This window comes from Pleurodeles waltl, chromosome 8 (assembly GCF_031143425.1).
Source record: "Pleurodeles waltl isolate 20211129_DDA chromosome 8, aPleWal1.hap1.20221129, whole genome shotgun sequence".
NCBI classification, from domain to species: Eukaryota; Metazoa; Chordata; class Amphibia; order Caudata; family Salamandridae; genus Pleurodeles; species Pleurodeles waltl.
The window spans coordinates 1437998664-1438020686 of record NC_090447.1 but is presented as its reverse complement, the minus strand read 5'-3'; the positions used below and the strand labels follow the sequence as shown (position 1 = coordinate 1438020686).

At 40.3% G+C, this 22023-nt stretch overlaps 1 protein-coding gene across 1 annotated transcript in view; it reads left to right on the top strand.

The window, feature by feature from the left end:
- The window catches only part of DSCAM (DS cell adhesion molecule), a 1000736-nt gene that overhangs the window by 126876 nt on the left and 851837 nt on the right, over window positions 1-22023 (top strand). Inside the window, exon 2 of the mRNA XM_069202587.1 lies at window positions 20756-21073. Coding sequence (XP_069058688.1) covers window positions 20756-21073 — 318 coding nt within the window. The remainder of the gene's footprint in view (window positions 1-20755; window positions 21074-22023) is intronic.

The window sequence follows — 22023 nt, the reverse complement described above, 5'->3', positions numbered from 1 at the left end:
GGCCTGGTCAAAGGGTTACTTTGACAGGTCGACATGGCAATGTGAAACTGCACCTACAGCCTCTGCAATGGACCCGAGACATGGTTAAAGGGCTACTTAAGTGGGTGATATATTCAGTGCCGCAGGCCCACAAGTAGCATTTAATTTACAGGCCATGGGCACATACAGTGCACTTTACTAGGAACATATAAGTATATTAAGTATGCCAACTGGGGATCAGCCACTGTTACCATGTTTAGGGGAGAGAGCACAAGCACTTTAGCATTGGGTAGCAGCGGTAAAGTGCACAGTTGGAAAGTCAACAAAAACGAAATCAGAAAACATAGGACGAGAAAGGCAAAAGGTTTGGGGGTGACCCTGAAAAAGGGCCGTTTCGAACACTGCCAATATCGGTAAAAGTTGAAAATGAGTACTTTTTTAGCTTTCGTGTTTTTTTTCATTGCTTTCTTATGTGAATCTTGGTGGCTTGTGCCACTGTTCCAATGGTTCTGCAGACTTGCAAAAAAGGTTTTCTTGGCTCTACATTTACTGCATAGTTGTGCCCAGTTGGTATTAACAGTACTACTTAAACAAAATGTTAAAATGCTCCAAAAGTGAGTCAAAGAAAATCAACTTTTGTTGTTGGAGTTAAAGGATTACGACCACAGAACGTGCAATCGGGTCAATCCTCCTTGTAAACAAATCAGGCCTAATAACGTATCAAGATTTTCATCAAGGGCTCCTGCAGGCTTCTGATTTGTTTGTCTCCAGAACCCCACATCTGCCAAGTAGGCACACAGGACCCGAAGTTTGAGCTCCAAATAGCAGCAGTCACAGCTGACTAGGGACTATAATAATCCTGGGAGTCAGCCAAGGAGTATGCTGGTCTGGACCTAATAACAAATCCAAAAACGTAGGATCCGTGAGGACCACTTCATTAGCAGGAGATATAAAATGCTGTATTTCTCCAGGACTAGTATGAAGGTTACTGGACCAAATTGGAAACAAATAGGGAAAATCTCTAACTCTATTGGTGAAGCTCTTCAGGAAATGGACAGCTGGTCTTCTGACTGAGACTTATATCTTTCTTTCTGCTTCCCTCAAATCTCCTTCAAAAGTGAAACTGATTGTGAGCTAGAACAGATGAGGTGCACCATATGCTGGGCTCAGAGCCATCAAACTTCTTTTATCCTTTTTAATTTGCCACTTGCCCAATGGCAAAGAAATGCCCCACCCTAGTGCTGGAGCATTTCAGTCTTGCTCTAAACGAGGTCAAGTAATCTTTTCACCTAGCATAAGGGGTCAAAAGGTTAGGCATCAAAACTTAAACAACAATTTAGGATTATAGTATGACCCATTTGGCCATACATGGAGACTAATTCTCAAATTTATGTAAATGATTCTCAAAACAAGACTATAAAGATACAGTATCACCATGGGTTGACCAAGAAATCGAAAGAGATTTAGGTGAACAAAGATCAAAAGGACTAAACACTCTATGATAGCAATAGAAAACAGCAATAAAATGATTTGACGCTCGGTGAACAAATGCTGTCCAATTATTTTAAGCATGAAAACAATTTAAGAATTATCTAAATTCTCTAACTAAGGCATAGGAAATCTCTACAAATAGGCAAATTTCAAGTTTGAATGTGCTGGTCTAAAACACATGAGGGCAAAAAAGTAAAAAGAGAAAAAGAGGAAAAAGAGAAAACAAAGAATTGGAGAAACAACATCTGGGGCAAAATGTGACTAACCAAATTTGGAAAAAGTAAGTTAAAAGGGAAGGCAACAGCTTTTCAGAAGCATGGTTAAGAGTCTTCTTCTTGTGTCAGGGGAAAAAGTCTAAGTCTCAGCAAAGCATTAAAAATGTAGGATAAGGGCAAAGAAGTTTGTGCCTCTCCCAGTCCAAACAAGGGTCCTAAAGGGAAGTGCAAGAAAAATGCAAGTGGCAAGTGTGCAAATAGAAAATGGCAAGTGACTGCTAATCCAACTGGGAATGGTAAATTAAAGTCCACAATGATTGATGATTTGTCCATCAGCACCATGACATAAATCAAGGTCCATCATGTGATATGGAGCTGGAACATAGGGGCATATTCTCAAGTCCATAATGAGAACGGCATCCATTTTAGCTCATCTGTACGATTTTCAACAAAAGTTTAAGCACAGCTAGTTTTCACATCCTCTGGTTCCTGTATGTACCATCATCAAGGTTAGTTTCTAAGGCTCACTATGGATAAAACAATAGGACATTGATTTCCAAGCTGAAGTTTCATGGGAACAACGTCTGAAGGAAATGTCATGTTAGCAAGAGTGACTAAACATTTTTCCCGCACATTTTAGAAAACAGGGCTTTGCAGGCTAACTAAAGCAATTTAAAATGGCACGTTCCTTTTGCTAAGTAATGCACTTATAACAGTTAAAATTATGAATTCACCATTAATAATCTTTGTAGGGGTTCATGTTACAGTAGATTTAAAAAGAAATAACTTTGTTAACACACTCCAATAACTATAATGGAGAACTACATTTTCAACATTAACATATGTTATTTAAAACATTTCCTTTTAGGAACTCATTATCGTTTTAGTACAAACTATTAATTAACATCTTGGAGAAACACATGACATCAAAATGGTTGATTATACTTATGATTTTAGGGCTATACCACATCACATTATATTACTATTCTATAGTGAATGCACCTCAATTTAGGCTTTCAGTGCAGCACTTTACAGTTAGCTTTTTAGGGTGTCAACTAACAAAATGAAAAGTTGTCACATATAGATCATCATTTGTGATGTCAAAGGTAACAACGAGCTTTCTGCTACATCACTAGCTACAACCTGATGTGAAATTCCACTGAGGCTTCTCCTGAAGGTCCATTAGCATATTAAATCATATATTTAAATTCACCTCAAACATTGTTTCATATAGTCAGGTTGACTGAGCTAAATTTACTCTTGAATTAAACAAGATTAAGCACATTTTATAAGTAAGATTTAGACCTTATGTATACATTTATTTTTTTGATCTGACATAGCTCAAACTGGTTCAAGGGCAGAGCTTTTTATGAAAGAGACCAATATACAGGTGAGCAGTTAGGCAATGCACATACAAAAAGGTGCAATACAAATGACACACAAATATGACCCGGTTACTTACCGGTAGTCTTCATAACTCCGAGTCCAGGTCTTCCTGTCGCAGTCCTGATCAAGTGGGCATTTCCAGTCTTTTCTTCTGACGAGTAGGGGAACTGATCACCTGGTAAGGAATGCGGCAGGAAGACGGACGAGGAGGTGATAATCAGTAAAATCAGCACTTTGGGAATAAAACATGGGATGGAATGAAGGTGGTGGAATATCATTTTACATTGACATGCGTGTCTGATCCGCCTTCAGGGAGATCGTTAAAATTACTTTTTTGCCAAAGCAGTGGACGAAGAATTTATATTTTCCATATATATACTAGAACTTCAATTAAAATGTACACATTTAATCAATATGGTTTGTAGAGGTTTGAAAGACTACACAATTCTACAGAGTACAAGGTGATGCGGCTTAGTAATGATATTCATGCTTAATTCACCTCTTCTTTTCTTTCTGGGTAATCCATCACTTTACAAGAAAACTAATTTAAACACAATTCCAAACCTTCTGGTTTCACCAGCTCTGTATATTTTCCTCCAGTGGCAACGTTTGTGCAACCCAAACCTCTCACACCTGGGCCCATTAACTGCTATCGCCACCCCATTTCTTCTAAGCCCACCAGGCAGTGGAGTGAGACAGGGCACAGAAAAGAGTGAGAGAAATAGGAGCAAGTCAGAAGTAACCTATCGAGCACTTTAGGTCTCATTGACAAATCTGTCCTGTGGCCCACCAGGCACATTAACAGATAAAGGGAGGGAGACCGAGCATAGCTAACAACATACGAGCCAGCTGGGGACGGTGCAGGGATGTGGAAGAAATTTAAGAGAGCAGGAGAAAACACTTGATTAGGTAGTCACATATATTTTAGCGCAAAAGTCTTCATAGACTCCTAGAGACAAAATCAAATTTTTAGGTCTGGCGTAGAGGCAGCATTTTTGAGTACTGAGCCTCATGTAATCAGAAAACTCATAACTAAAAATATAAACATGTACACATACACAGAGGGGCTTTGCATTACCCGCTTCATCCACTGGTCTGTTCAGCTGATTTTAGCATTTTGCTTCAACCTGCTACGCCATCTTGTATATGGTAGCAGGTCAGCTCAGTTCAGTATCATGGCTGGTGGGCCAATAACTTAGTTATCCACTGCACTTTCATTTAATTCTTTATCCTTTTAATTGGTATTTCAGTCATTATTGAGTGTTTAAACTGTCTTCAGGTTAGTTATTCAAAATCAATAATTCTGTGTGGCAATAAGAATCATATTTTCCTGTGATGAACATTAAAACTGAAAAAGGATTTGATTCCTGCACTAAGCACACTTGCCTGCTAGAAGGAACTTTACACTTCTACCGAAATTACAAATAATGTTTTTTTTTTATTAAACTTTTTATTGCAACCGTATGATCACCAGGTTTTAGTGGAATTGCATTCTCTTTTGTTCCTTCTTTTTTTGTGACATATGTTTCACATACATAATTAAAGAAAACATGGCACCAGTTTGCCAAGGTCAGGCATTTTGGATTTCCATTGCTGTTTGTATTATACATTCATTAGTGTTTACATTAAACAATTCCCTCTTCCCCTTCTAAAATGTTCAATCTTATATCTATGCATACACCTAGAGATGTGATGTCAACTACTTGTCAGACTTTCAAGCATTCTGTATTTTAATTAAAAACAATGTGGACCTTAATATTGGAAATATGCCAGGAATGCTGCTGCAAAAATGAGTCTTATAGGCAAAAATGAAAGCATTCATCCCTGTCAAAACCCTGATCTTAAATGTAGTCTCTCCATGCTAAACTGAAGAAGGAAATTATAAAACGAAAAGACCACAACATAATGACAACAAGCATTGGCAAAGTGAACAGATCTGGCTTTAATGTCCTAGCGCAGTGGTTCCCAACCTGTGTTCCCCGGACCCCTGGGGGTCCACAAAGCCTTCTCAGGGGGTCCGCGAGAGCCTAGAAAATTAAAAAATATTAAGAAATATTGACAAATTAGGTCCCCAGCTTCCAGTAATGACTTAGGTGGGGGTCCCCGGATTCCCATGATGATTCAGTGGGGGTCCTTGGGTTCCATTAATGTTAAAGTGGGGGTCCACAAAAATCAAAAGGTTGGGAACCACTGTCCTAGCGGATAAAAGCAGAGGGATGCACAAATAAGGGCTGACTGTGAAATGTAATAAAGCAACTTTTTTCTTTCTGTACCTTCTATGTCTGTGTCTTTTTTTGGCCCCCCCAGCTTTTGGTGCTCTGTTTTCTATTATTTATTTATTTTGAAGTGCTCGTACCATGGAGCACCACCAACTTGTGGAATTAAAAAATAAATGGGGCACAGACATACCAGGCATAGAAAGAGACAATTTGCACACAATTACAGCAGATTACCACTTAGGGAGTTAGGTGGTGTTCCATGTGGAGATTCCTGAAGAATGCTATTGCAGTTACCAGCTGGTACCTCCACATGGAATTCCACCTATTGTGGCTTAGACACAGGAGAATGGGGAATAGCTGTGCAGCCATGGAGTTGCTGAGGGGAATTCCAATTGGTATCCCCTATCCTCGAGGGTTTAAGGCTCCCATCAACCACCTGCTCTTAGCTGGTGGAAAATGGGAGCAGTGGCTTTATTGCAGAGTTGGAGGAAAAGGGGGTTGGAGGTTGGGAGAGGAATGGGAAGAATAATTTTGGCAGAGGGAGAGTTATGCCAAAGAAATTGTCTGTCAGGGGCCATGGGACAAGGCTTGGATGCCATTGCAGCCAGGGCTGGCTTTAGGGCAGTGTGAGTGGTGCGGCCACACCGGGTGCTGACTTGGATTGGGGGGCGCTGACCTCAGGGGGTGCTGTGTTTAGCAACGACTTATGAAACTTGCAATTTAAAAAAACCTGCTGAAAAGCTCCTTGTGCAGCCAGACTTCAGGAAACAATTACAATGTCAAGATACCTCTTGTGATTAATGTTCCTGCTAGGGAGAGAGATCATAGTTTTGTCCAGCTGCAGCTCTGACTCACCATAAAGTAGCGTAGAGGGTTAATATACCAGCTGCAAAGAACAGAACTATATTTTATGTGGATAGCTGAATGGATTAGTAAATCCAGCCTTTACAAGCGCTTTAAAACAAATTAATGTATGTGATGGAGAGATGACTGGCACATTCACCAGGTGGTAGTGAGGGAATCCGAGGAGGTGGTCATGAGGTTGGGAGGGGCGGTCGCAAAAAAAGACTGTCGCACAGGGTGCCACTAGACTTAAAGCCGACCCTGATTGCAGCCAATACCTATGCAGTTTCATTGGCCATGATTACCAGCCGGTAAGATCTGGAATCCAGGCTAGTGGTGATCAAGCAGAGCAGACTGCCATGTGGTAAACCTGCTACTCCTGACTCGTAATTAGTGCCATGTAGTCTGCATACTTGTATATGCATTCCCGTGTAGGCATACATTGGACTTTATAGGCAGACCTATTGACTTTGACAATGCTTATCACTAGTCTTGATGACGATGACTGTACACCAGGAATGAGTACAGCAGCCCATTAAAAGAAGATCGAGGTCATGTTTTTAAAATGATGAGGCTGCAGAAATATTCACACTGCCAGGTTACAAGGAAAGGTGGTGCACTGATTTCCATCAGCGCAGCGTTTTTGCAGAAATCAGCCAGCACAACTTTTTAAGAGCAGCCTGGCCTGGATGAAGCGTGTTATTTTTAGTAACATTGGTGCAGCTGATTAATAGGCAGGCACTGCAGTCTCCCACTCCTGCGCCTGGAAGTGAGCGCCTCCGCACCTGCGCTGCCTCGACGCAGAATGGCTGACATTTAAAGTTCATTGCTTCTGAGCGCTGCTGAGGAGGCTTTAACAAGGTCACTTCAGAAACCTATTATAGGAACGGAGGCTCTGAGGACCAGCATTGCCGAGAATCCTATTAACATAGAAAAACGCATTAGAAAGCTGATAAATGGCAAATTCTGATATGGAGGAAGATTTAGATGTCTACAATTTTCTTTTCGAGGTAGCACTGGAGCTTTTCTGTTTTTTTAATACCTCGTGCGTATATATAAGAGGATCTAGACTGTGCAGAGAGAAAGGGTGTTTTTTAGCGCCTTGAGCCCCTAACGGGTGAGTAGTTGCGCTTTACAAGCACTGATTGCGCTTTACAAGGACTGATTCATTTGATTGATTAATTTTATTTTATTTTAGATGCATGAGAAATATCCTACTGCAACAACCTAATCATCAAAAGTCACCATCTCTGTCCAATCGAAATAATACCATTGCTGTAGTGAGCAGACCAGCGAGAAGTTTGCCTGGCTTTTGTGGGAGTGAAAGGGATAATGTTAAAGTCAAGCCATAGAGAGATCTCCCTAATATGTGGCTTGTTTGTTTACATTCTCAGATGTCCTTGCAGACTATATGCAGCTTCAAAAGGCCCCAGTAAACCCCCTCTGTTTATTAGACCTACCAAGAGTGAGCGGAGTAAGTAAAGTGTCCCGGTGCCTGGGGCATCAGTGGTGTGGTTGAGTTAACTGAGAAGCTACTAGTGTTAGGGCAGGTGGTAATTCTTGCTAGAGGTAGTCTCCTAGGGCAGTCAGGCTACTTTGCACTAGCACCTAGGGGAGGTAGAACAGGATATCTGGTCCAGACGTAGCAGTGATTGCCCACAGGTATTCAGTGGTGATTCTGTTCATCCAATGGTTGTTGACTAGCCAGTCTTGGAAAAACCAGGGCTGCAATACCATGTGGCTTGGTGACTCTTTTTCATCACTTAGAGGGCGACATTGGGTTCTCCGTTCATTCAGTGTTGGTTGCTCCACCTTATGTTGTTTAACTTCAGTAAATAAATATTCAGAGTAATTTGGGCCCATATTTAGACATTTTAGCACCGCGTTTGTGCCGCTGTTTGACGCAAAAACGGTGCAAACTTACAAAATACAATTGTATTTTGCAAGTTTGCGCCGCTTTTGCGTCAAAAAATTACGCAAATGTGGCGCTAAAAAAGTATAAATATGGGCCTTGGTTTTCATTAACTTTCTGAGAAGCATATAGTTAGCTTCTGCTGTCAGCCTTGTTACAAAACTTTGTTGCCTCTAGATGTTGCTAGAACAATTAAAGGGACTCAGCCAGCAGTCTTGCCGCCTGAACCCTTCTTGGTGCACACTCATTCATGTGTTCGTTATTTCTGTAAAGCGAAAGCGTAGCTAACAAGAAGACGTCTTTTCTCCCATATGAGGTGGTCTCTCATTAGCTGATCTACTTAGTCATTTTTTTAAATATAAAAAATGAAAGCTGTGGATGTTTGACGTAACTTAGCATTTTAGTCAAGATGAATTACATTGATATATTTTGTTTCACTTAAAAAAAAAAATCCAATGAATGCATTATTTTCCCAAATAAATTAAAGAAAAAAATGAATCGATATGTGGTTAAAAATAAAAGTCCTAGGCCCAACTCTAAAACTGCCCTTGCACTCCTCCAGGCTAAAAGTTAGAACATTGAGCGACATATTGGTGTTCAATTCCAACAGAGGCTCAACAAATCATTTTTCTGCGTAGGGACATATAAGTTAAAGAATCCTCCAGGACAATATGCCATGCACTTCCTTTATTATCACAACCATGCAAAATTAGTTGGTTTTGATACTCATCAAGCCCTTGAAGAGGTGGAATTTTGGGCATTAGAATTCGGCTCTAAGCTGGTAGGTTCCCTGCATAGAACTGTGATCATCTTATGCACCTTGGTAGTAGCCATTCCTAGAAAAGAAATGAGGTGAGAGTTCTATCTTGCCACCTACAATAAAGTGGAACAAACTCCTACATTACATAAGATAGTTGATGAGACGAGGTGACACGAAGAGACTAAAGCCAAACATGTGTCCCCTTACCCTGCAGCTAGCCCTTGCTAACTCTGTTAATGTCCTTTTATCAGATGTACTACAATGTCAGTGTGTAAGAAATTGTGGGATAACACCCCTTGGAGCTGTATTACAGAAAGTGGCCCGGAAGCGAAATGGGCCTGTGCGTCCACTTTGAGGACCCCCGGGGCACTTTGGTATTACAGTAGGGATTGTGGATGCTTCAGCTGCCCCTTCTGTAATACAGATATCACTGGCACACATGTAGCACCCGTTTTATCTCAAGAGGATGTTCCCTCATTTGCATTGGGCATGAATCTCTGCACCCACGTTGTATTATGGATGTGGGTGTAAAGGTAAAGATAAAGAAGCTGTCAGGAGGCCCACAAAGAGGTGTCACTTTGTCAGTGCGCCCCCTGATGGAAGCCCTCTGGAAGATGGAAAGTACCCCCCCAGACTCCCCTTGGAGGTAGGTACAGTCACTGCGGTCACCTGCAAAGGGATTTCTAATGCCTCTTTGAAGTGCAGGCGGGTTGCCATCGGCACTGTGAAACACAGAGCAGCTTTTAAGCAGCCGCTCCCCCCAGCGCAGTACAAGTTTGTGGCTGCTTGGCAGCAGCACATTCACAGCAAAAGGGCGCACTTTCTGTGTTTGCGCACAGCAGACCTCTCTGTCATAGGGCCCCTGGTGTCCATTGATCAGCGACAAATTTACTTGCATGAATGATTTAAAAAATATATTTTTTATTAGAGTCTTACAGAAAGTAAAGAATAAAGAAAAATGGTAACAAAATAATTTATAGCAATCAACCTATCAAATGTATAATTGTACGTATGACTATACAAGGATTTATATGTTAGGGAAATTTGAGGTGAAGTTTGAATAGAAGAGCAATTATGTTTATGTCAAGGCATATGTTAAATGAAAAGGAGATGATATATTGTGATGGTGTGATACAGAGTTATACAGTATTGAAATAACCACAGGAGCCTGGATGGGATTAATCGGTATTGTGAAATCAGCATGTTTGTAGGGATATAATTTGTGGGGTAGTTTTGAGGAAAACTGTAAGAAAGCGTATCCTACTTGTTAAAACCTCAGTTTTGTTTTGCTTTGGGATTTTCAGTTGTTGGACCATTGGCCAGCGTGCCCCCCCCCCCCCCCCCCCCCCCGGAGCCTTATCTGATATAATGCTCTTGGTGAAATGGTTTTGAACTCTAAACTCCGGGCCACATCTTTAAAATGAGATCAGCTTCTGTTAATAGCACAGGTCAGGGGTTCTGTGTCATGTGCAGGTTGAGCAAGAAAGACTGCAGTCAGTTGATTGATTTAATTGTAAACTGAGAGGAGATGCCACATTCCATATGATAAGTTTATCCTGTGTAATGTTTTGACTCTACGCTTTATTGCATTATATGTGAAATTGTGGTTCCACTATAACTGCAGATTGAAATATGGTCCAGGGTCAGAGTCCCTGCTGTGTACATAAATTGATAAGCGAGGGATCCAAATAGGGCATATTTCACCGAGCTAGCCCTTAACGAGCTGCCTGGCTGAGGGACTTAGTTATTCTGCTAGACCAGCTAGCAGACCAGACCCAGTGCACAATCATCCTATTCCACAATGTTTAAGCATCTTGTGCTGGAGATAAGGGTAAGGGTTGGAATGTTCATAGTTATGCACTTACTAAGCTAGAGGTAGGACAATAAAAGCCCCAGATCTATATATCTGCTTCCCAGCAGGAGGTCTCTCTAACATACTCAAGAGGTGACAGGAAGGCTAGAGTGGGTCCCCAAGATAGTTGTTACTAGGTTTTGGAGTGGGCAGCCATCTTTAATATTACGTAGGGCACGACATATGGGTGGGATAGGCAGTGGGCTGAGCACTGGTTGTGACATTAGGGGACTTATTGAAAAGTCCCCCATAACGTGACCAGTTGTTCTCACCTCAGAAATACCATAACAGACTGATACTCTAACTCCAGGGCTGGAAACCACATCCCATTATGAGATGGACCAAGAGGGTCCACCAGGAACAGTAGAATCAGATCTACTGCATCTGAATACCTTGGGTATTCCTCATTCAATTTTTTTTGCTAGACATTGGGGCTGCTTAAAGAAATTGGAGACCTCAAGGAAACTGAATGTGACCACTAATTTCACCAATTTCTCATATTACCTTTAACTCAAGATGAGCCAGGTCATTCCTTTTACTAGGCCCATTCAAAATTACAAATTACTTGTAAGAATGGCTTTAAAAGATTGAGCCACTGTGTGACACCATTACGTTGTGTTGGTGCTTCATCGATCACAGAAAACTCCACTGCCCTTTTAACTCCCTGTGAAGGCTCAGCATGTTGAAAGAGGCCTGGAAAAAAATAAGAAGGACTGGTGAGGCAGGTGCACGCCTGTCAGAGTCTGAGGTCTCCTTGTTTGTACTCTGGATATTGTGTACTCTTTCTAACTATGGTCTCACTTGCTCCCTGTCTACCTACTACAGCTAGAGTAAGGTGAACTTGCTGGGGCACTGAAAGAGGGGTTCCTTCGACTTCTTTCCAACTTGTCCTGCTGTGGGAGTAGACACAGAAGACACTTCGTGTTGGTCACAGTCACACTGCAAGTGGAAAAAAGCCTATTGGGTCAAGAGGGCAGGAGAGAGTTATGCTGTGAATGCCAGGAAGATCCTTTGTTAGGAGGTCATAAGGGCTGGACAAGTCTTGATGCTGTGAGAGTCAAGTAGTAAAAAGGATGCTTCTCCAGCAGAATGAGTACCTGATATAGATATTAGCAAACAAATTACTCAGAACAGCGACGGATATTCCATCTGCGGAAATCTAAATCCCATAGGATAGAGTGGGATTTAGATTTTGGTGGGCTGGACATCCGTCACCGTTGTGACAGAGTACCTCATCCGCCAATATCTAAATCAGGCCCTAAGTGTCTGTAGAACCGAGGCCCCAGAACACCAGAGGTAAAAAGTGCCCATTGATATTGGGAACCTGCAACCTCTGATGGTCAAGAACTCTGCAAAGCCAGATTTCTCACCACAAGTTTAGCAGGTATCAGGTAGTTTTTCCTGCTCTCTTTGGCAGGATTGAGTCTGATAATTCATTTGGAGGTAAGAGAGAGTTGATACAGGTATAACAACAGTGATGCAATGTTTCAGTTAGCATCATGCTGGAACTGACAAGTGTGAGGAGAGTGTTGACAAGTCCATAAGTTTGACTTTGGGATGTTCTTTAATTTTCATAATACAAAAGGTAATGGTGGAGTATGCATCTGTGTTGACAATCACAGACTTGACAATGAGATATGAATTGCTTTACATCACATGGCATTCATAAATGATTTGAATACCAGGATCATACCTGTACATTGGTGTTAAAAGTATATGTTTTCTCATTAATTGATGTCTCATTTTTCGGGAACGACTCAGGGAATCACTTTCGAGAGCAACATTCTGTTGTACAGAGCAATAAGTAGTTATTGGCAAATTACTGGTTATTTTGGTTGGAAAGTGTGAGATCCTAAATTGTTTACCGGGGTAGAGCTATGTGTGGACTCCATCAAAGGTTATTAGCCAGTGATTTGCTAGATTAAATGCAATTTACAGAGAAATCCTTGGTTGAACGTGGCTTATCTCTCCACAAAGCAACATGCTTTTCTTCAGATAAATGAATCCAAAGTATTTAAGCAGCACTCATACAAGACTAAAATCAAGAAACCAATCAACAACATTCTCAACCCCATTAGGGAAAATAAGAAAGCAATAATAAACAAAATGATACGAGAGTGGATACAATTGGATTAAGAAAATCAGAGATATAAATTTAAAATTGTTGTTTATCCTTGTCAACAGTTTTACCTTCTAGTTTAGATTTTAAGGAGGTCTAACTGTTTCAAAAGGAGAAGGCAAGAAATTGTAGCCAGCAAGAGCCCCACAATGTTGGATATATTGGATGCTGGGTCCCATTAAAGCATTGGGTTTTGGTACCATAAGCTCTGATGAGGACAAACCTGACCAATGTAGCTGTGAAGGTCGCATCGTTGCTGGGATGACTCTGTCTCTTTTTCATGCCCTTCAGTTTTTCTTTCAGGCTTTTTCACTCAAAATTCTCCAGTATGGCAAGAAGGATAGTGATAGCCAGGCAGTTGTCCATTAGATCAGTACCCACTTTTACCAAGAGGTCACACTAAAGATTTCTTTCTTTTTCCAGAGAGCTGTGATAGGGCCAAACCAGAAAACCGTGGCTGCTGAGATAACATATTTATTGGGTAGCCTCAGCACCTTGTCCAAACTTTTGTTGTTTTCAGAAGTTCTTTCTCATAGTATCTGCTTTAAGCTTAGAATTATTAGGTGAAACGCCAGGGCACCATTGCACAGTTAGCAGTGGAAGGAACGCTCAACGAGTTTCTTCAGACAGGGCTCCAGCATAGTTAACATATCCAAACATTTTGGTGATCCTTCAAAAGTCCTTATATTTCTCTATGTCTGTTCTACCACAGGAGAAAGGTGGGCCAACACTTGTGAATAATTTCTAGTTCTTGAGTACTAGGGAGAGCAAATACAGGTATCCGACCTCCTCTAGGCAGCCACAGCAACATATTATTGCTGTCCTGATCTTTCCCAAGTTCAGTTCTGTTCTGAGGGGCAAAGGCATAGAGGACAATACCTCTCAGAGTCCAAGAGGTTCAGCATGCAGCAAAGAATGGCGGGAAAGATTCTGATTCTAGTCCACCTGAGCATCAGTACATTAAAGTTCATAGGGCAAGATGATTCGTGAGTTCATCAGCTTAAGGGTCAACATCCAATAGAAATCGATCATGCGACTCCAACTTGCAACATTAGCATGGTTTCCCAGGTTTGTCATGTGAACAGTGTCCATCTATACTCTTCCATGCAAGATTGAAACAGTCATACAGTTTGTCAGTTCACAATCCATGATGTTCCATCTGAAGGGTGTTTTCTCATCCTCTCTGTGTGTAGAACAATAGGCATCTCCTACTAAGCTAGCATTCTCATAAAAATGAAACCTGAAAGAAAGGTACACATTAGCAAGATGACAACATTTTCTGCACAATCACGAATACTGGGCCTAGCAGTCCTCACTTAGGCTAATGCAAGCGAATTAAAACAGCATATTAATCATTCAAATAAGAATATATGAATACATAAACTGTAAATTTATCATTAATAAATCTTCATCAGCATTCACGTTACAGCAACTTTAAAACAAAATAACTTTGTTATTACATTTCCATTAGTGCGGTGCAGAGCTGTATTTCTCTGTTGTTGCATATGAATTTAAAACAGCATCAAAAATCTAATATTGTTTCAATGCAGACTACTAGCTAAAAGATAACATAATGACAGATTAATTGTTCAAACATGTAATTTAATCTCAATACCACCTAGTTTTCAGTGACTGGTCTATAGTGAATGAACACTAACATGGCTTCTCAGTGCATAACATTACAGTCAAACCATTATTACTTTCGTTAACATAATGCATAAATTGTAATGTATAGATGATTACCGTGACATGAGGGACAGTACTAACATTTCTCCCACATCATAAGGATAAGCAAATACGTACATGATAAGCAAATATGTCTCTGCATTGACCACATGCCATTTGCTGGGATTCACCTTGGTAATATTTTCTGTAACCCCAAAGGAAACTACATGAATTTGGCAGAAAGCTTTTGGAATTTCATTTTTGGGTGGGCTGTACCCTAGACTGCAAGAATGCCATAGCAGATTTTCCTGGTTAACTGCAGTTTATGATGGCAGTGAGCTGCCTGATAAACTGGGTGATGGAGAATGCTTCATCCCCAATGTGAATGTGAGAGAGCTGGTCTCGTAAGGCATCACAGAGGATGTGTAGTTGGTGACTTTGGGGAAGAAAGATGAGTTTTTAGGAGTTTTGGATTGGATTGCTGATGAGTAGCCATGTAAACAGTAGCTGGGCTGTGCTTAACTATATTGAAAAACTGTTGAGGAGCTATCTTTCGAAAATGCAGGTTAACTGATAGAGGGCACGTGACATATTTTCCTTCTGTAGTATGCATCTACGAATTGTAGATCTGTTCCATAATGAACTTTTAGGGTGCCCTTTAGAATAGGTGTGTCTATGGCAGTATCTTGACAGGTGTGGAAAGTGGGTATTAAATGGTGTGTTGAGTGCTGTAGCAGCTACAAACATGTACACACTTGTCACCTTTTAAATACTTTGAGTAACCATGTGTTAACACTCATCAATTAGTGTTTCAAGTGGGTTAATGTCATGGTTTTACTGAGCAGATAAACAAGACATGGATCTGTTTACTGATGTGGTTGTCCATTGAGGTTTCCAGGTCTCCAACTCCGGGGAATATTTTACCTTGGGGAGGTGCCTGCATACTTTAAACAGCATGGCATTCAACAACAAAGGGTCACTACCATCCCTAAGCCACTGAGCATCTTGAGTGGATGAACTGTTTGACTGCAGAGTATATACAATCAGAGTGGGAAACCAATGATGGAGTTTGTTTGTTCTGTGCTGCAGAGGCTGTACGCCTTTTGAGCATCCGAGAGGCAGGAAAGAAAGTTCTACTTTTAGTCATTTGATGATGAAAAATATTAAACAAATGATGTATGGATAATAGTGCATGATCAGAAAGGGAAAATGGCTAAAGACAGAATTAGCATGATTTGTGGTGTGTGTGCATGTGTTTGCTTCCTGGTAGTCTGGTTTGTGCCAGGCATTCATGTAGAGAAATGGGACGGTGCCCAAGTTTCTTTAACCTGACATTGTTGAACAAAAGAAGAGTAATGATGAATGTGTTTGAGGTCAGTACTAACAATTCTGAGAGTAGTTTAGGTTGTTGATCAAAAGGATAAGGGGTGTGGGTATGAGTAAGGCTCAATGCATAATACATGTAAGAAAACCGCCTCCTTTGAATATTTCTCCCTTTGTCAGTTTACATCTCAGGACTGTTTACTTTTACTGAGGGCTGCTGAACAGGTTCTACCAACTTTGTTTTAAAGGCACAGTGTGAACATCCTATCTAACTATGGCTGGTTAAAAGGTGAGCCTGTCCATATTCTGACAAGATATTAGAATGACCTAACAGAAAATGAGTAACTTCATGCAGGTAAGACAGAGCCACCAGTATAAAATAAGCAATATTGCTCCTGATGAGGCTGTTAAGAAAAATGCAGTGTAAGATAAATTATTCCCACAGTTTGTCCATTTCCGAGAGGATGGATGCTGCACTAAAAATCTGGGAGCTGACTTGAGGTCCCTTTTTTATTTTGTTTAGTGACTTTTCTTTTAGTTTTGTGACTTTTCAGACATAAGATGCCTAAGCAACAGAGCCAGCCTAGTGGCATGCATATATGTGACTCAGGCCAGGTCCCATCATTTACACGTCTCTTCGCAGAGAGCCCAGTTTCACGTCATGCTCGTTAACATCCTCCTTGATAATCATCTGCAGCCCGGCCTCAAAGGTCAGAATTCATTAGGATGCCCTTCATAGATAAACCTGATCACACAAGGGTATTTCAAAGAGAAGGTCTGTGGCAAATCCATACCTACAGCCTGCATGACATTTGTTTCCAGCACATTTCCACATGCTTCAATCACCATTTCGAATCCTAGGACAAAGCATGTACACTTTTATCTTATTATTGGCTTTATTAATTTATATTAAACATGGTCTTTCTAGTTTTATTGTTTTACTGTGTTGTTATCTGGCAGGGGTCTTACACATAACATATACCACATTTCTTCTGGGTTTTGCTTTGCTTATCTGGCCTACATACAAAAACTGGACCAAGGAACCCTTCAGAAAATCTATTTCTGGCAACGGTCCTGTGGAAAATTATAAAACAGGCCAGTGTCTCATAATAGTCTTGTGTTGTCTGAACGAGGCAATGTGGTGACTTGATTCTGTTGTATCTCAGTGGCCATGTGCACATAGAAGGCACCATTTTAGTTCTCAGCCTGTGGCGCTTGGTGGACCACCATCACTGATTTCGTTGATAAGTCTCTTCCTCCTGCGTACAGCATCCCTGAGCCATTTTGCACTAGCTCTTGATTTTCCCTTTATATGACTGATGGAGACATGTTCTCTTCTCACAAAGAGGAGGTCTGCCATGCAGTGCAAGATTGTGATGATGTAAGCTCTCTGCTGCTGATGATGATGTGCATTCCGATGGACAATGTCCCTACAGAGAGTGCTGTGTGGCAGTATAAATGGTGGTAGTTTCTTGTACAGAAGTATACTGAGTGTTCATCGACTGTGATTAATCAATTACTTCCAGCTGATCTTTCATACTGCGACATGATAGGCAATCTGTTGGCAAAAATTCAATCAGAAAATGACTAATTTCCCAAAGGAAGCAACCCACTATAGTTCAAGACCACTTTGGAAGCACAGTGTTAGCCTGCTTCGTAAAAGAGCCCCTATCACATTTATCCAAAGTGTTACTGAATATATTATCAACATTGATAAACAAAGTTCAAAGTATTTATTAAAGCCTCTGGCTAACCAGTCATCCACCTTCCTGCTTCATCCTGTCATCACCTCTGAAAATCTACATCCACTGTAAACACTGCTCCCCAAAATGTCCCCATTGATGAATCGCTGGCCACCCTTGGTATAGATGGTAAAAATCTCCTAGTTCCACTCCTACCAATCACTTCTCACTTGAACTCAACACTATCAACTTCTATAATACTGTGATAGTCTTACTTTGAGCAATCATTGCTCTAAGCCATGCAGATAACTTTTAAAAATACACCTTAAATTAGACTATCCCGATCAACTAGCCTAAATCTAGGATTTCATGGAAACCACTGCATTTTAGATCAATTCCATCCTAAGCACTGACTGAAAGCTGCTATTATTAAAGTTATAGTTTATTAAGATAGATTTGGAGGTTGAGTAAAAAATTATTATTAAGGCAAAAGGTCTACATTCCAAGAGACCAGTGCACCCAAATGTCTGGACACATTAAAGAAGTAGGAAGGCAAGAGCAGACTTAATCTGATCATCTTTAATGGGAGGTTATTCTTTTGAGTTTTGCAACACCCTTTTCCCTTTACCTACAAAATATTGATATCCTTGCTCTGGCCTTCAAAACTTTCCTTAACAATGTCATAATTATGTTCTACCAAATCACCCTTGTTTCCCTCAAAACTTTTCTCTCCTGTGCTTAATAACATTCTTCATGCAAGGCCTTTAACTTGGGACTGCTGGCATACTAACAGAGTATGATATTTCCAAATTATGACAGCTGGACACTTAACTGGTGAATATTATATATACACCACCTTTCCTGTGCTAACACAGTAAAAGCTAAGTTGCATTTTAAATTCTAACTTTCATACAACTGTCCCAATGTATTTTCTTCAAGATCAACCCAACAAAATAACAGGGTCCACTTTTTGGCCTCGTTAACAACAAAATTTGCCATTTCACACTCCAAAAGTATGGCGAGAAGACCGAAGCTTCTTGCCCAAATTCTTTTGAATAGGTTTCCTCATTACCTCAGCTCTGTTCCTCCTCCTTCTAACTCTGGAAAATTCTCAAGAAATGTGACCTCTCACAAGCTCTGTAAAGCACTGCAACCTTTATGATCCCTTACCAATCCTCCGAGTAAGGGCAGGTTACCACTGCACACAAAGCAAAGGACCTAGTCTAAAGTCCCTATTAACAAATAGCAACTTGAGTATATTCTTTTGTTCTAGAAGTATGACCAGTATATAAAAAGCAAGAAGTTTCCACATTACACCTGTATACACTGTTCCAAATTTACCAATTTTCAATGTTTTTTTTTATTTGAGTGATTTTCTTTGAACCTCTGAATTTCCAGTATTTATCTTGCATAATGATATAATATAATTTACCATGCTTATACAACTGGAACTTTAAATGTAATAGAGAAATCTGATAATGATATTTAAATATGATATTTGTGCAGCAGTCAAAGATTTACAAGTATTCAGGCCTTTGGCCAGAGAAGCCTTTATGGGGTGAATGCCACTAATAATGTAACCTGCCAGTCCTTGAGCAATATGTTAGGTCTTTGCTACAGTGCCAGAGCAAATCATTGGATAGTCTTCTCACTTTTACCTCGTGCAATCTCCCATCTCAGGTAACATCCTTACATTTCTAGATTGACACAGGGTGAGAGTAGGTGAACATGCCACCCCCTGAAACCTCCCAGTATATTGTCAAATTACTTTTTACAGTGTTTGGGGTCTCTGTCCCACACACACAACTTTGGGCTGGTATAGATGCCATAAAATTAATATGTGGAAGAAAAGGGCTAGTACACACTTTGTAATGCAAGTGAAAGAAAAGTAGTCTATTTTCCATTAACCGAAGCCTGTAGTTTCTGTAATCATGCCGAGATCATACTGCTAACAGCTATAGAATTACAGTTTTAAATAACAAAACAAAAGTATCTTATTTTTACTTTTGATGCCATTTTTATTTGCCTGACTCATAGGTACAAGCCGAAGGCCACAGAATTAGTTCATGAATATATGGTTGAGTTGTCCAACCAACCATAAGGCTTGGAGAAGCGACCTTGCATGGCACTTTCATTTAGAATATTGCATCATTTCAGGTTGATTTCCATAGTGTTTACTATGTAGCAAAGTAATATGCTTGAACTTCAATACTGATGGGAGCCTCCACCACTGGTGCACAAAGGAAAAACACCTTACCTGTACCCGAGTGGTGCACTTTCTATTGTTCTATCACACTGTTCAAAATGTGCTTAGTTTGATACAACTTGTTGGCTAAAGAGCTCATTTGGATGTCCAATGACAACGCAAATATCTGATATCAGAAGTGTGTTAGATACATGTGGTGTGAATTGTTCATTGTGTACTGATCAAGATGAGGTGAATCTTTGCTTGGTTGGCAACTGCATCTGTAAAGAGTCATTCTTTGTACCAGATCAGATATATATGCATATGTGATGTCTATGCCTGACCTTTAGAAGGGTGAGTAGTCTGTCCTGTAGGGAGAAGAAAGGTAAACATAACAACGCCCACCTTTGCACTGGTTCAGTGGTTCAGGACTGCAACTGCAGTCATAAACAATGGATTCATTCCTTTCCAAAAGTTAGGAGGGGAGCGCCCCTTTCATGCAGCCATTTGGAAGTCACATAAAGCCACACTCTTTAGTGGTAGAAACCCCTTGATTTTAAGAAGCAAAGGTTTGCGAATGTGTAAGTGCTTTGTTCATCCGTCAATATTCTGCTTTGGAGCAAATGATATGAACTACTGTATTACAGGGTCTGCCATACATTCAAGGATTATTGCCCTGTGTACCAAAGGATGTGACGCGCTATAGGAAAGAGACAGGTATCTTCCACTGTGTACTAAGGCATAGTGTACTGAAGGAAGTTGTGTATTGCAATAAAGAAAAGAATATAGTGTAGAATAGCAGTAAATGGTACAACAAACTCCTGTAAAAGATAAGTCATACTAAAGCATGGAACAATGCAAGCCGTGCTAATGTATGGACCAAAGCAAACTGTTTTTTATAGCTAAGGATATAACAGACTAACAAAGTAAACCGAAACATGCAAATAATACTTGTACCTATAGTTAACATATATGGTCCTCTACATGATTTGGCTTGTGTTTATGGGTTAAGGCGTCAAGAATTAATTCTGTGTGTTATCTCCTTATACGTGGTGTATGATGTAAAGTGTGCATTACATTAATGACTGTGTGTAATATTTATTATTCTGTTTTTGTCTTGACAGTTTTCAGTGAAGATCTACACACCAGTTTATATTTTGTCAATGCATCTTTGCAAGAGGTAGTGTTCGCTAGCGCCACAGGGACGCTGGTACCCTGTCCTGCAGCAGGGATCCCACCGGTGACACTCAGATGGTACCTAGCAAAGGGCGAGGAGATCTACGATGTTCCCGGGATCCGCCACGTCCACCTTAATGGCACTCTCCAAATCTTCCCCTTCCCACCTTCAAGCTTTAATAAGTTAATCCATGACAATACATACTATTGCACAGCGGAAAATCCTTCAGGGAAAATCAGAAGTCAGGATGTTCACATCAAGGCTGGTGAGTAGCACTTGGAGTCTATCATTTGTACCATTCACCTGGTGCTGGTTGTTATGATGACTGGTGTTCTTGTGAGTAATCTGCTAAAACTCTTAGGAATCTGGCCAGTATTCTTGTTCCATATGCTGTGATTAACATTCATGGGGTCCGATTCACAAAGATGAATTTACAATTTTTTTGTAAGATTACAATTATTTGCTATTCATAAAGATATTTTACTAGTAGTATCTTCACAACTGCGGAGTCTCCGCACATAAGAAGACAGGACAACAAACAATCGTAAACGTGAACAAACGTGTAAGTTTACCTTTGTGAATCAGGCCTGTAGACTGTCCACTACATGGAGTTGCAAACATATCTGCTGGAAAATTCAACGGGCAAGTTACAGATTTTTTTTCAGAATTCACTTGTGGTAAATTTATATTATATATTACGCTCTCTGTGGTCTTCAGGAAAAAGTGAGCTCTGCTAGAAATAGAAGCCATGAAGACAATAAACAAGAAACAATATGAACATGAAACTGGTATCACCTTGAAATGTGTCCAAATTGTGCACCCCATGGCCAAGAGCACATTTGCTACAAGGTAGATTCATTGAAAACTACCTAAAAACGAATACACCTGAATTCACAGCAGGGATTAAGGTTTCTAACCTAACTAAAGACTAAAGAAATATTAAGCTTCGTAGTTCAAAATATTGATTTAACTCAATTTCACATTTCCTAAATCAGACCTCAGCAGGACTCAATGGGTTGACCTGCATGTGGATAAGAATGGCTAATTTGCTGCAACTACTGCTCTTGGATTTATAGTATTTTTTTCATTTCCATCTACATTTATCCATATTTACATGTACACATTTTAGGTGTTCACCCAACTTTATTTTGCGTGATGATAAAAAATCAAGCTGCCTACAGTATATTTCCACATGTATTTAACTAAGTAAGATAG